General features: G+C 53.6%; 1 protein-coding gene across 1 annotated transcript; it reads left to right on the forward strand.

Moving 5' to 3' along the window:
* The first annotated feature begins 7605 nt into the window (after positions 1 to 7605).
* LOC121404473 lies at positions 7606 to 13783 on the forward strand. The gene is made up of 2 exons (XM_041594008.1): positions 7606 to 12063; positions 13562 to 13783. The coding sequence occupies exons 1-2, from the start codon at positions 8020 to 8022 to the stop codon at positions 13697 to 13699; spliced, it is 4182 nt and encodes a 1393-aa protein (XP_041449942.1). The 5' UTR covers positions 7606 to 8019; the 3' UTR covers positions 13700 to 13783.
* The last annotated feature ends 265 nt before the right edge of the window (positions 13784 to 14048 follow it).

Consider the following 14048-nt stretch of genomic DNA (forward strand, 5'->3'; position numbering starts at 1 on the left):
GATGATGGCAACATCGTCCGCATATGCCACCACTTTGCAGCCCCTTTGATGTTTTTAAAAGCTTCCTCAATATCTAGAAAAGCTATTAAGGAGTATTCTTTGACGTGTAGGGATTTCTCTACCGTCGAGACTACTTCATGGAGTGCCGTTTCCGTGGATTTTCCTTTTTGGTAGGCATGTTGTGCGCCTCACAGCCACTGAGGATTTATGGTTGTTCTCAGATGTAGCCCGACTAGTCTCTTAAAGGGTTTGAGAAAAAAGGACGATAGACTGATTGGTCTGAAGTCCTTTGGGGTTGAGTGTGAGGCTTTCCCTGCTTTGGGGATGAAGACTATTTTAACCTTAAGCCAGGCGTGGGGAATTTTTCCCACTAGCAGTATCTTCCTGAAGATGCATTGCAGCCAGTTAATGGCTGTGTCTCCGGCTTTTTGTAATTGAGCCGGGACCACGTGATTTGAAGGAACTGAAGCTATTTATTGCCCAGCTGATGTTCCTTTTTGTGAGGATGTGCGCCATCGATGTTGCCATCAGTGGGGGGGGTCTGCCGGCTCGATGGTTGTGCACCCTGGAAAATGTGTCTCGAGTAGAATATATAGGGATTCCTGTAGTATACCACCTATGCGGTCGAGCTGGTGGAGGTTGTATCGGACCCGAAAGCACGTGCTCGTTCCGGCTTCCAAATTCGGTAGAGAAGGGTTGGGGTATAAAAATTCGAGCCGATACCGTGCTCGCTGACATTAAAGGTACAATTATTGTTCACGTGCTACAAGACCCTATTGTGAAGGTACCCTTCCCAACCACCACCACCTACCTCAATCCATCACCGGTCTCAGCTCCCCACCTACCTCACCAACACGTCATCTTGTAAAATTATTTATATATTTTCTTTCATTATTTTTAGTTCTAAGCCATCCATATCAACTAGCCAATATTTTCATTATTTTTAGTTTTAAGCCATCCATTTCAACAGCCAATATTTTCATTATTTTTAGTTCTAAGCCGTCCATATTAAATAGCCATACAAGTTTAAATATAGCGCCTATCCTTTATTGAGGGACCAGAACCGGTGTCAGAACTAGTACATCGGAATCAGCATAGGAACCAGCACATCGGAACCCGCACATCGGAACCAGCATAGGAACCAGCCCACCAGAACCAGCGCCGGAACCACCACAGCGAGCGAAGAGAAAGAGATTAAGAGCAACGACAACGGCACAAAAGAGCCGAACCACCTGCCCACCCACATCACCGAGCTTGGACCGATGCTCACGCCGTAGCGCAAGCTCACGCAACGATGAGTAGGGGAGAAACGCGCAGACTCTCAGCCACAAGCGCGACCGAAGGAACTCCCACCCACCCACAGAGCCGAGCGAGGACCGCTGCCCACGCCAGCGACTCACCGACTCCCGTGAAGAATAGCGGAGAGATCCGAAAAGCCGAAGCGCCAGCAGAGGCTAGCGGCAGAGAAACCCAGATTTGGGAGCCAAGGAAGGCACGCGCCAAACAGAGGATCGGGAGAGAAGTTTTGACTCTAGAACTGGCCGGTCGCAAGCGGAAAAAAGTAAAGTGAAAGTGGAAGCAGAAGACGAGGAGCGGAACAGGAGCCAACAGAAGTGGAACACCAGGAAGACAGGAGCGGAGCAGGAAGGAGAGGGGTAAGCTGGCCTCACGTAGATGAGAAGGAGAAGAGAGATAGGTGCGATCGTAGGGATTAGGGACACACACACACACACACACACTCACACAGACACTAAGCTAGTAGGCAGGAAATAAAGACAACTATTAAAACCTACACACATCTTTTTTATACATACATGGAAATTTGTAGCTTTGTAGTTTCCGTTCCTCTGCCCCGCTACTCAAGCGTGGAGCCGTAGTCAACTACCTTCCCGTCCCCTCCCTCGCATGTTTGGGAAGCCAGCCAGTGGTGTCGTACGCGGATGCCCCGGCATCCACGAACTGGTCTTCCCTCTCCCTCTTGCCTAACCTCTTCCACCCCGATTGAGCATTTGTTGATTCCGTTCCTCCGCCCCGCTACCCAAGCTACCCAAGCGTGGAGCCGTAGTCCGTTACCTTCCCGTCCCCCTCCCCCTTCCCCCTCGCCTACCATCCTTCCTCCCGGGGACGCCAGCTAAGTGAGACACTACGCGGATGCCCCTGTCTTCACGAACCGGGCTCTTTCCCCTTCCCTTTTGCCTATCCTCCTACATACCCAGGGTCAGCCAGCACCTCGTGCCCTGCCCTCGAACCCAAGCGCGGCCCGGCGCCCGTCACCGTGGCCCATAACTCTGGCCCTACGTTTACGTCCTACCCAAGCGGCACCTCGCACCGCCTATATGCCTCCCCGACCCGGTCTCTATGGTCTTCATTAAAAATCTTGCTGTATTGAAGGCCGGGCCCTGGACAGACTGAGAGGCTGTACCTTGGCTGGGAAACTTCCTTACAGATGGCGCCCGAGCAGGGACCCTCAAGAGATTAGGATCGGGATCGTTAGTGCGGTGCAGAGCGTCACAAATAAAATCGTGTGAACAATAGGGAATATAGCCAGAGCCACGACCAGTGCCCGGCAGACCAGATCATACGACCACCCCCACCACGCCACTTTCAAATACCACGTCAAAAATTTGCAAGCACGCCAAATAGAGACGGCAAGTGACGCCACCAAAAATCTGGGAGAGTGAGCTCACGCAGAGAGACCAGAAACAGCACCAGGGGACGAAAGGTGAAGTGAAGCTACATCGCGCACGCGTACATGCGGTCGGACAGAGATCCACAGCAACGGTGTGAGCCCGAGCGGGCATTGGAGTGAAAATCGGCAACCACGCCGTACCTGCGAGCCTGCAAGCCTGCAAGCCTCGCCGCCCAGGAGCTTGGCAGCAACGCTCCGACGCGCGCGCAGAGAGAGCGGCTGCAGCGGCACGACGAGCCAACGCCGACAGCGACGTGACGACCAGGAGCGAGTATCCACGGTAACAAGGGAACCACGCTCCAAAAGTGACACGGCGAGCAGGCGCCGGCAGCGACTGGAGCCGAGCCAGCGGCAGAGCCCTCTGCCCAGAACCGAGCCGCGGAACCCATATAAGGAGGAACACAGGTGGAGGACAGACACTTAAGTCCGAGGCTTCAAAGCGATCACGACACACCAAAGTCTTCGAAATCAGATCCTAAACAAAAACAAAACCACATCCTTAACTAGGATCCCTGACCTACAGTGCCGCTTATCCTACGACTGTAAAACATATCCTGTGCCAGGATCCCTGACCTACAGTACCGTGCCGCGTCTTCTACCACGGTAAACCACATCCTTAACCAGAAACTCGTACAAAACGAGAAGGAGACATGGACGAGAAGAAACGACAGTTGATCGTGCCCGAGTTGATTAGCCTCACCCGAGACCCAGACTCCAAATCCACAGGAATCCAGGAATCGGTAGCCGATCCGGTGGCCATAGAGGCTGTCGGTACACCCGTGAACAAGAACTAGACAGGATCTATGAGAATCTTAGACCGGAATATCAACAGTACACGCGCCGGCATGATTTTCGCTCACTTACTGAATTAACGCAGCTCGCACCAATGGATCCGGACAGTCAAACCGACCCCGGGCCACGTACCCCGGCAACGGCACGACGGCTCCACGGAGCACCTCAAACGATGCCAACGGAACATCGAACGTCGCCAATCGGGTTATCACCCAAGAGGAGGAACGCCCACTCGATGTGCGACGAGCGTGTCGAAACTGCGGAGAAGAAGGACACTTCAGCAGTGCATGTGCCAACCCACAGAAACTATTCTGTTGGGAATGTGGCCGCCGAGGTGTCAAGACGATCAACTGCTGCCGGAAGACCTAGTCGGGAAACGGATCGGGTCTCCGTTCCAACGGGACACGGACGGAGACACACACCCAGGATCAGGAGCAATCCACCCGTTAAGAATGATAGGAGGAAGGATCACAGGGATGGTCACCATCGATGGGAAAGCCTTCGAGCTACGCTCGACACTGGAGCCACGCGATCCTTCATCAGTCAGCGAATGGCCGAGGAGATCGGGACAGCGATGAACAAACGCGTGGTGAGGACCAGGATCAGCCTGGCAGATGGGTCAAGGAAGGAGATCACTCAGGCGATAACAGTGAAGGTGCGCCTCGACCAGAAGGAAACCCAAGTATCGCTTTTGGTCTTGCCCACAGTGCTGGACGACCTAATCTTAGGCCTTGACTTCTTGGGTGGAGTTCGAGCCAGAATCTAGCATATCTCCAGCTGAAGCCATGCCCGGATCCCCCCCCCAACGACAACCAGAAAATGCCATGCTGCCGCACACCCGGATAGTAACCTTCGCCAACACTCTGGTGACCCCAAGTCACCCAGCAGCCACCCCGATTCCCCAAGCCATAACCGACACCACCAAAACTACGCCCCGTGCCAAGCAAATCAGCTCCAACAAACAACACAGGAAGACAACCCCGCCAACCAACCCGGACCGGCACCCGACTACGAACCAAGACTTGGCAGAGACAGCTATCACCAGCGCGTCAAACCAGGAGTCACCTGCAAAGCTACGATCACGGGTAAAGACTTTGGCAGAGGTAGCTGTATCCAGCGGGCCAAACCAGGAGTCAAACCCGAAGCAACGGTCACGGACAGAGACTTTGGCAGCGGCCGCCACACCCAGTGTGCCAAACCAGGAGCCTCATGCCCAGACACCTTCACGGGCAGAAACGTTGTTGGAGGCGGCCATCAACGGCATGTCGAACCAGAATCCACCAGCAAGAAAACGACAACGAACCAAGACTTGGACAGAGACGGCGACAACCAGCTCAGCAAACCAGGAGCCGACTCCAAGAAAACCCAAGGAAAACCCCAGCACTCGCAGCAAACGGACAACATCAATACCGAGCCCCGCGCCCGACTCGATCGGAGAGGCTCCGGAACAACAGTACGCCGGCAACAAGAACCAAAACGTGGACTACAACCTGGAGCCACTGGCCGACGCCAAAGTAGGCCGGACGAGGAATCCGTTCCGCACCACCGATCGGGACGACTACGACCAATCAATCTTGGCCGCGGTCACAGCCATGGAATTGGAGGACCTCTCTCCCTGGCCACCAGCCACCGACCACGTAGAGCCTCCCACAGCAGAGGCAGCCAAATTCTTGGAGGAGGAATTGGCCAAATTCGACGGGATGACCGGAATTTCACAGATCGCAGAGCATACGATCACCATGCGGGACGACAAGCCCGTGAAGCAGCGATATTTCCCCAAAAATCCAGCCATGCAAAAGATAATCGACGGACGAATCGAGCCTTCCCGAAGCCCACACAGCGCACCAATCGTACTGGTGGTGAAGAAGACTGGCGAAATGCGGATGTGTGTGGACTATCGGCAGTTAAACGCCCGATCTGTGCCTGACGCATACCCACTACCACGCATAATTCATATTCTGGAGAGACTCCGGAACGCCTGCTACATTTCCACGCTGGACCTCAAAAACGGATACTGGCAGATCCCGGTGGCGGAAGACAGCCGAGCGGCAACAGCATTCACCGTTCCTGGTAGAGGCCTCTTCCAATGGAAGGTCATGCCATTTGGTCTCCACTCCGCACCAGCCACCTTTCAACGAGCCCTGGACAGCGTCATTGGCCCCGACATGAAGCCACACGCCTTTGCATATCTGGACGACATCATCGTCATAGGAGCCAGCCTGGAAGAGCACATCGCAAATCTGCGGGAGGTCCTTTGAAGACTACGAAAAGCCAATCTCCGGCTGAACCAGAACAAATGCTGCTTTTTTATGAAGAGCCTGGTATACCTGGGCCATGTCATCAGTGAACAGGGTATCCACACAGATCCGGACAAGGTCATCGCAGTTGTAAGGATCCTATTTCAGGCTGAGGTAAGCATCAGTCTGTCCAGGGTCCGCTACAAGACAATTTGTAGGTGGTAGGTGACTTCAGGTGTCGGGCTGGCTCGTAAAAGAATGTAGTAAGCAGCGAGAAATGATGAGGCGACGGTTTTGTTGGATTGGAGAAATCGTAGTTGGTTGTTTTTGTTGGTGTTCTTTGCTTTGTTCTTTTATTATTTAATTCTTGTTTTTTTACAATGACTTAACTCGCGGATCTAGTTACTTGGTCTTGGAGCCGGTGGACTGGGTTGTGCAGTGTCTTGTGTTTGGGCTGAGGGACTGCCTAGTGCAGTGTCTTGGGTGTGTGACTGAGGGACTGCGTAGTACAGTGTCTTGGGTGTGTGACTGAGGGACTGCCTTGTGCAGTGTCTTGGGTGTGTGACTGAGGGACTGCGTAGTACAGTGTCTTGGGTGTGTGACTGAGGGACTGCCTTGTGCAGTGTCTTGTGTTTGGGCTGAGGGACTGCCTAGTGCAGTGTCTTGGGTGTGTGACTGAGGGACTGCGTAGTACAGTGTCTTGGGTGTGTGACTGAGGGACTGCCTTGTGCAGTGTCTTGGGTGTGTGACTGAGGGACTGCGTAGTACAGTGTCTTGGGTGTGTGACTGAGGGACTGCCTTGTGCAGTGTATTGTGTTTGGGCTGATGTACTGCCTACTCTTTCAGCCGATCTTGGCCCTTTTATGCAGCTGGCGATCGCACCTGAGACCCGGAAATAATTGATTCTTGCTGACTTAAGGTTATTGGGTAATGTTGGCGTTCGACCCCCAGCGTTCCCAACCAATCACTAAGCCACGGCCTCACCGGGTTTTTATATACCTTGCGGGGGAGTTGGAGAAGATGGAGGGACCACAAAAAAATGTAAAAGTCATTCTGGGAATAAAACGTATCTTGCATAGACATACTTGTGTTCTTTTTTCTAACGATTTCCCCCGAGATCGCCCACGTCGCCCTCTGGACTCCCCCGAAGCCTGCGTGCACCTTCATTTTGGTCCTTCGAGCCGGATAAATTAAGCATTGGAGAGATTCCCCCCTCCGATCCAGCTTGCAGCGCGGGAACTTTGAGGAACCAGAATCCAAGCTAAGTACCAGCTTTGCTCATTCGAAAACACTCCGTCCGTCATCTGCATCTCCATCCAAGTATATGTATGTACATATCACCTAAGTCCCATTTTCCGCCAACTCTGGCACCCCATATAGGCACTCCAAAGCCTGTTATCGCTCTTAATTGCCTAAACCACTCATGCTGCCTACTCCGTTGGTCCTCTTGCCTGCCTACCGGTCTCCCGGAATCCTTCCAAGCGAGTTTTCTCCCCCTACAACAGGCACCTCATACATATATGTATGAGTGGATGTACTGCTGCTGAGATCCGTCGCCATTCCACGGGTGCAAGTGCGTGCATATGTGTGTGCACACAGTCCGTCCCACACAACATAAAACGCCAATACAAGGAAGATATACATGTTTATTTGTTGCGCATATTACGGTAGTATCCACATAGCATGCATCGCTCACATCCATATGTATATATATGTTTTCACCGGCTTATAGGCGCCTTCACATCCATACATAATCGCACGGCTAAGGCAAATTACACGATCATTGACTAACATCTGCCCGCATATATGGACTGACCCATTAAATATTTTATTTCCGATTGCGCCGGCGTACAATGCATGACAATGCATGCATACATAATGCATAAATGTGCAAATACGCATTCTTGGTGTTGTGTACATTTTATGTTGAGATCGATAGTCCAAGATCGATAAATGTATACAGGTTGGGGGTACTCGTGGTTTTATTTTTGCCACCTTAGCAAGGCTGCTGCCGCTCATGTGATTAATAATTATAATTGATCGCTGTTGTTATTAAAAAGTGATGATTGTTGAGGACTATTAATTTATCATTAATAATTATATTTTGCTTGGTAATTAATAAATTTCCTTCCGACAACAAAATCACCCAACGAGTGCGCAACTAAATATTATAATATTTAAATTCCTCTGACTTACGTGTGCGACGAGTATCAGTCCAACTTCAACGTCCGCCTGTGCACTCTTCCCTCCGTGTACCACAGGAATTGCGAACTCTTCCCATAGCAGATCCATCAGCTTAGTATGCCTTCTGGTGGAAAGAGAGTCAGCAAAAAACTAAAGCGTGTAAGCTCGCAGAGTGACGCCAAGCCGCCCAGCTCTTCCGCAGCAGTTACTACACCCACTTCGTCGCGTTCGCCCTCACGCCCGCAAGGTCCGACCACTTCCAAGGTCTGCCCCTCCATATTCGACACCCTCTTGTGTCCCTCACCATCCACGTGCACGGTTCCAGGAACAATGGCCCAATCTGCCGCCAGCTCTGCACGGTCTAGGTTTGTTTTGGCTACAGGCCGGCTCACTCACTTTGACCAGAAACTTAATGCTCCTGATGCGCGCACCCCAACCATCTCTCTTTCTCAAGTCCGCCGGGAACAGATCCGAGGCATGTGGTTGGAGGTCGAATCGGAGTATCGAGCCTGTTCTGCACTTCTAGCAACAGAGGATCCGGATGGTCAAGTTGAGGTCCAAGACATATACGATGAATGTTACGCGGTGTACGAGCAAAGTTTAGCTGAACTCAACGACCATCTCCAGCCCCCAACTGTCATTCCGACCGCGCAACCAGCCGTCCAGGTGCAAATGTCCAACGGTTGCCGCCTTCCCCCATGCGACACGGAGGTTTTCAGTGGAGACTACCAGCAGTGGCCCACGTTCCGAGACCTATTCACCGCCATCTACATAAACAACGCCAGGTTGACTCCGGTGGAGAAATTATACCACCTCAACCAGAAAACGAGCGGTGAAGCCCACGACATAGTTGCACTGGCCCCGCTTACGAATGATGGGTTTGAATCTGCCTGGAACCACCTTCGTGAGCGTTTCCAAAATAAACGGCTGATACTCAAGGCCCAGTTGAAGATCCTTTTCAGCTTGCCTTCCATCCGATCGGAATCTGGAGCCGCCTTAAAGGAGCTCCAGAGGTCTGTCCACAAGTGCCTCACGACCCTTCAGCACTCCGAGGTGTCCACCGACAGCTGCTTTGCAGATGGCGTGCTGGTGTACCTCATTACCGCGAAGTTACCAAAGGCGACCGTGGAGCTTTGGGAACAATCGGTTCCGAATAAATTCGAGGTTCCGACTTGGCGCGCCATGAACAAGTTCTTAGAGGAGAGATACCTCTCTCTCGAGGCGACCGAGGACGGTCATCCAGGCATCGAGCCGCACTACAATTCCCGTACGAGCCTTCCCACTCCTGCACCTCGACGAGTGAACTCCTTTGAGGGGAGAATCTCCAACAAGGCGCGCACTTGCGACCTCTGTTCCAGGAGCTACCATCCTGTGCGATCATGCCCAGAATTTCTTCGCCTGACCGTACAGGAACGGTCAAGCTACATTCAGCAGAAACAACTCTGCTTAAACTGCTTCGCGCGAGGACACCAACTCCGGGACTGCACCAGCGCGTACAACTGCAGTACGTGCAGTGGACGACACCACACCCTCCTTCATCGGGGCGAGCAGACTCCGAGTGGCTCCAACGATGCTCCCAGTCCTCACACCACACAAGCCCCTACCACCATACAGTCCACTTCCTCTTCTCTTCCTTCGTCCAACGACTCAGCCCGTGTCCAGAGCTATTGCGCTACAAATGTACACCAGGTGCTACTGGGCACAGCAATAGTGGACATTTGTCATGCCGGCACAAGATACAAGGCTAGAGCCCTGATCGACTCCGGATCTGAGGCCACCTTTATTACTGAGCGGATGTTCAAAATCATTCGGCCCCCCTTCCAAGCCGTCCAGGCTCAAGTCTCTGGTTTGAGTCAAACGGTAGCGGCCAAGGCCCAGAAACTCTGCCACTTCACGATCGGCTCCGCCTTAAGGCCCGGCCTCCAGGTTGAGACCACGGCGTACGTTCTTCCGCAATTGGCGGGTAACCTCCCGTCATACCCTGTACCGCAGAACTACATGACAGACCTTCCTAAACTCCATTTAGCGGATCCCTCCTTTCATCGCAGCGCGCAGATAGACGTGCTCATAGGCGCTGATATCCTTCCATCCATCCTTTTAAGCGGCTTCCGGTCCAACATTTGTGGCTCGCTCTTGGGCCAAGAGACTATCTTCGGATGGGTCCTATCCGGTCCTGTCGCAGCTGACTCGTCTCGAATCATCTCTTCCTTCACCACGAAGATCTCGGTCAGCTCTGACGTCCGACTCGAGAAACTTCTCACAAGGTTTTGGGAGGTGGAGGACCTTCCAGGGAGACCTACGAGCGAGTCAGACTCCATTTGCGAGGAAAATTTTCTCCAGACCACGCAGCGAGCTCCCGACGGGAGATACATCGTCACTCTTCCATTCAAATGTCCGGAAAAGATAGACTTGGGCTACTCGAGGCCTTCGGCCCACGCCCAGTTTCTGAGAAACGAGCAGCGTCTGCAGCGAAACTTGCCTCTCAAGAAGCAGTACGACGATGTCATTCACGAATATTTAGAGCTAGGCCACATGAAACAGGTTCCACCTAGTCATGACTCCGGCCACTTCTATCTTCCACACCATGCCGTTTTCAAGCCAGAAAGCACAACGACCAAGGTGCGCGTGGTCTTCAACGCGTCCAGCCCGTCCTCGAACGGAAGAAGCCTTAATGACGTATTGCATTCAGGGCCAGTCCTTCAGTCCGACTTGACCACGCAAATCCTTAAGTGGCGCGTATTCCGTTACGTTTTCAACGCCGACATCAATAAGATGTATCGGCAGATCCTCGTGGCGCCACAACACACTCCCTACCAACGGATAATCTTTCGCAATCCTAACGGGGACGTTTGCGACTATGAACTCGATACGGTCACCTTCGGAGTCAACTGCGCGCCATATCTCGCCATTCGCGTCCTAAGGCAACTTGCACATGAAGTGCATCCTCGGTTCCCAATGGCAAGCGACATCCTGGCCAATTACATGTACGTAGACGACGTTCTAGCTGGTGCACATACCCAGCCTCAGGCAATTTCCGCCATCGCCGAGTTGCGAGAAGCACTCGATTCCGCCGGCTTTCCACTCCGAAAATGGACCGCAAATCAGAAGGGCGTGCTGAGCGACATCCCTCGCGAGCACTTACTGCGAGCTGATTTCCTCGAGCTCGAAGAAAGCAGTATCGCAAAGACCTTGGGTATCCGATGGCAAGCGAGTGCCGACGAGTTTTTCTTTGTCCCTCCCGAATTAATCCATCGGGAATCCTGCACGAAACGCAATGTGTTGTCCCAGATTGCGAAGCTGTTTGATCCAGCGGGATGGCTTGCCCCCTTTGTCATCCAAGCTAAGATGTTCATGCAGGAGGTGTGGTTACGAGAGTTAGGTTGGGACGAGGACCTTCCTGGCGATCTGCGTCAAACGTGGGAGACCTTCCTGCAGAGTTTTCCGGCCATCCAGCAGATCCACATACCAAGGTGGATCCACGTCTGTCCGACTGCCAAGGTGCAGATTCATGGCTTCTGCGACGCGTCTCAGCGTGCCTATGGTGCGGCGATCTACGTCCGAGTGGAGCGGCCGAATGGCATATTCTGCTCTCTCCTGACAGCTAAGACTCGCGTGGCCCCCGTGAGGACGATATCCTTGCCTCGACTTGAGCTGTGCGGAGCGGTTCTTCTGGCAGAATTGTCCGCTGCCATCCTTCCACAGATGCCGCTAGACAGTAGCCAGGTATCCTTCTGGACCGACTCTACCATTGTGCTGGCCTGGCTGCACAAACCAGCGTGCGAATGGACCACGTTCGTGGGCAATCGAGTCGCCAAGATAGCGCGCTGCAACTCCGGCGAGCTGTGGAGTCATGTTCGATCGGAAGACAATCCTGCCGACCTAGCCAGCCGAGGTATAGGACCCATCGACCTCGCGGGGAACGACATGTGGTGGCATGGTCCTGCGTGGCTGCGTCTTCCGCAGTCACAGTGGCCGTGTCCACTGGACCCATTCCCGGAGACTGACTTGGAGAAGCGAGCAGTCAAGGTGCTGCATACAAGTAGCACATCCTCTGACATCCTCAGCCGATTCTCGGATCTCGGGCGAGCTTTGCGCGTGCTTACCTATGTGCAGCGATTCATCCAACGATGCAGAGGAGGGTCAGTCCACAATTCCAACGAGGTAAGCGGGGCAGAGATAGCGGCCGCACTGCAAGCCGTTACCATCGCAACGCAGGGCATGCACTATGCGGACGAACATCGGTGCCTTACAACCAAACGTCCTCTCCCTGCATCGAGTTCCCTACGGAATCTCAATCCATTCATTGACCAGAACGGTGTCATGCGAGCATGTGGCCGAGTCCAAGCCTCCGCTTCCATGTCCTACAACGAGAAACATCCAATCCTACTGCCACCCGCATCCCTCCTCGTTCGCCTGCTGGTGCGCTTCACTCATCACATAGTCCTCCATGGTGGGAACCAGCTGGTCATTCGCCTTCTCCGTGCAACTTACTGGATCCCTCGACTACGTCACGTAGTGAAGGCGGTGATCCAATCCTGTAAGGTATGCGTAATCCATCGCAAGCGACTCCAGACCCAGTTAATGGGGGACCTCCCGTCCACAAGAGTCACATTCTCCAGACCATTCACATACACCGGAGTCGACTTTGCCGGTCCCTTCGACGTCAAGAGCTTCATCGGGCGCGCATGCCGCATAACCAAAGGTTATGTGTGCGTGTTCGTGTGTTTCACCACGAAAGCCATCCACCTAGAGGCCACTTCCGACCTATCCACTGACACCTTCCTAGCCGCTTTCGCTCGTTTTGTCGCGAGACGAGGGTGTCCTCACGAGGTCCAATCCGACAACGGCAGGAATTTCGTCGGCGCATCTCGTGCTCTGGCTGTAGATCTTCTCGAAGCCATCCGAACGCGGACTTCTGCGGTATACAGTCAGCAGGGCTTATCGTGGCGGTTCATCCCTCCGGGAGCCCCACACATGGGTGGCCTTTGGGAAGCAGGCGTGAAGAGTTTCAAGACTCTGTTCCAACGGTCGATGTGTACAGCCAAATATACACTGGAGGAGTTCGCCACCTTACTCTCCAAAATTGAGGCCTGCCTTAACTCTCGACCGATCTCTCCTATGTCCGAGGACCCGAATGACCCGCTAGCTCTAAGCCCAGGTCACTTCCTGATCGGCGGGCCGCTACTCTCCGTGGCGGAGCCTGAAATAAAAGAGAGCGCCTCCTCCATCCTGAACCGCTGGCAACATCTCCAGGCTCTAAACCAGCAATTCTGTTCGCGCTGGAAGACGGAGTACCTACGAGAGTTGCACAAGCGAACCAAATGGCAGCATCCAACAAGAGACCTAGAGGTGGGAGACCTCGTTGTTATCAAGGAGGATAACATCCCCTCTCACGAATGGCGTCTCGGACGGGTACAAAAAACGTACCCTGGGCCCGATGATAAGGTCCGTGTGATAGACCTTAACACTGTCCGAGGCCTTATCAAAAGACCGATTACTAAGGTCGTCCTGCTGCCTATGGAGTCGGAGATCCAGTCCATCTACTCCCGCGTACTACCCGATCCATAAGTATCCGCCTTCTTATCCTTAGGCTTAAGCACAACTCGTCCGTACAACTCTCCTGCACATCATTACTAATCCTCACTTCCGATTTCCGCAGCCACGGTCTCATGATGGCACCCCAGCAGCCCACACGCACCCAACGCAGAAGCACCGAGGGCCAAGCTCACGACAGCAGACGTACCCGAGGTACTATGTCCTACCGTTGCCGAGTCTGCCGAGGCGTCCATCCTCTTAGGAAGTGCGGGCGGTTCCTGCGGCTAAGCGCTGAAAAGCGGTTGCGGGCAGCACTCATCAATCAGTACTGCCCCAACTGCCTAGCCCATGAGCACTCGGGACGCGACTGCCGCAGCGGAGACCGGTGTCGGCATTGCCACAAGCACCACCACACCCTCCTGCATATCCCGGACACAACTCGTCGTCGCCCCACATCCGTCACACCATCCTCACCAGCTGGACCTCGAGCTCCGACGACGGCATCCTCCGCCTCCCGCCGACCACGAACGCGGGACACAGCGACTGATCGACGGGCTACTTCTCCGAGGACTTCGGCATCCTCCTCCAGCCGACCTCCGACTCTGACCACA

The sequence above is a fragment of the Drosophila obscura genome, unplaced genomic scaffold (genome assembly GCF_018151105.1).
Source record: "Drosophila obscura isolate BZ-5 IFL unplaced genomic scaffold, ASM1815110v1 contig_206, whole genome shotgun sequence".
Classification (NCBI taxonomy): Eukaryota; Metazoa; Arthropoda; class Insecta; order Diptera; family Drosophilidae; genus Drosophila; species Drosophila obscura.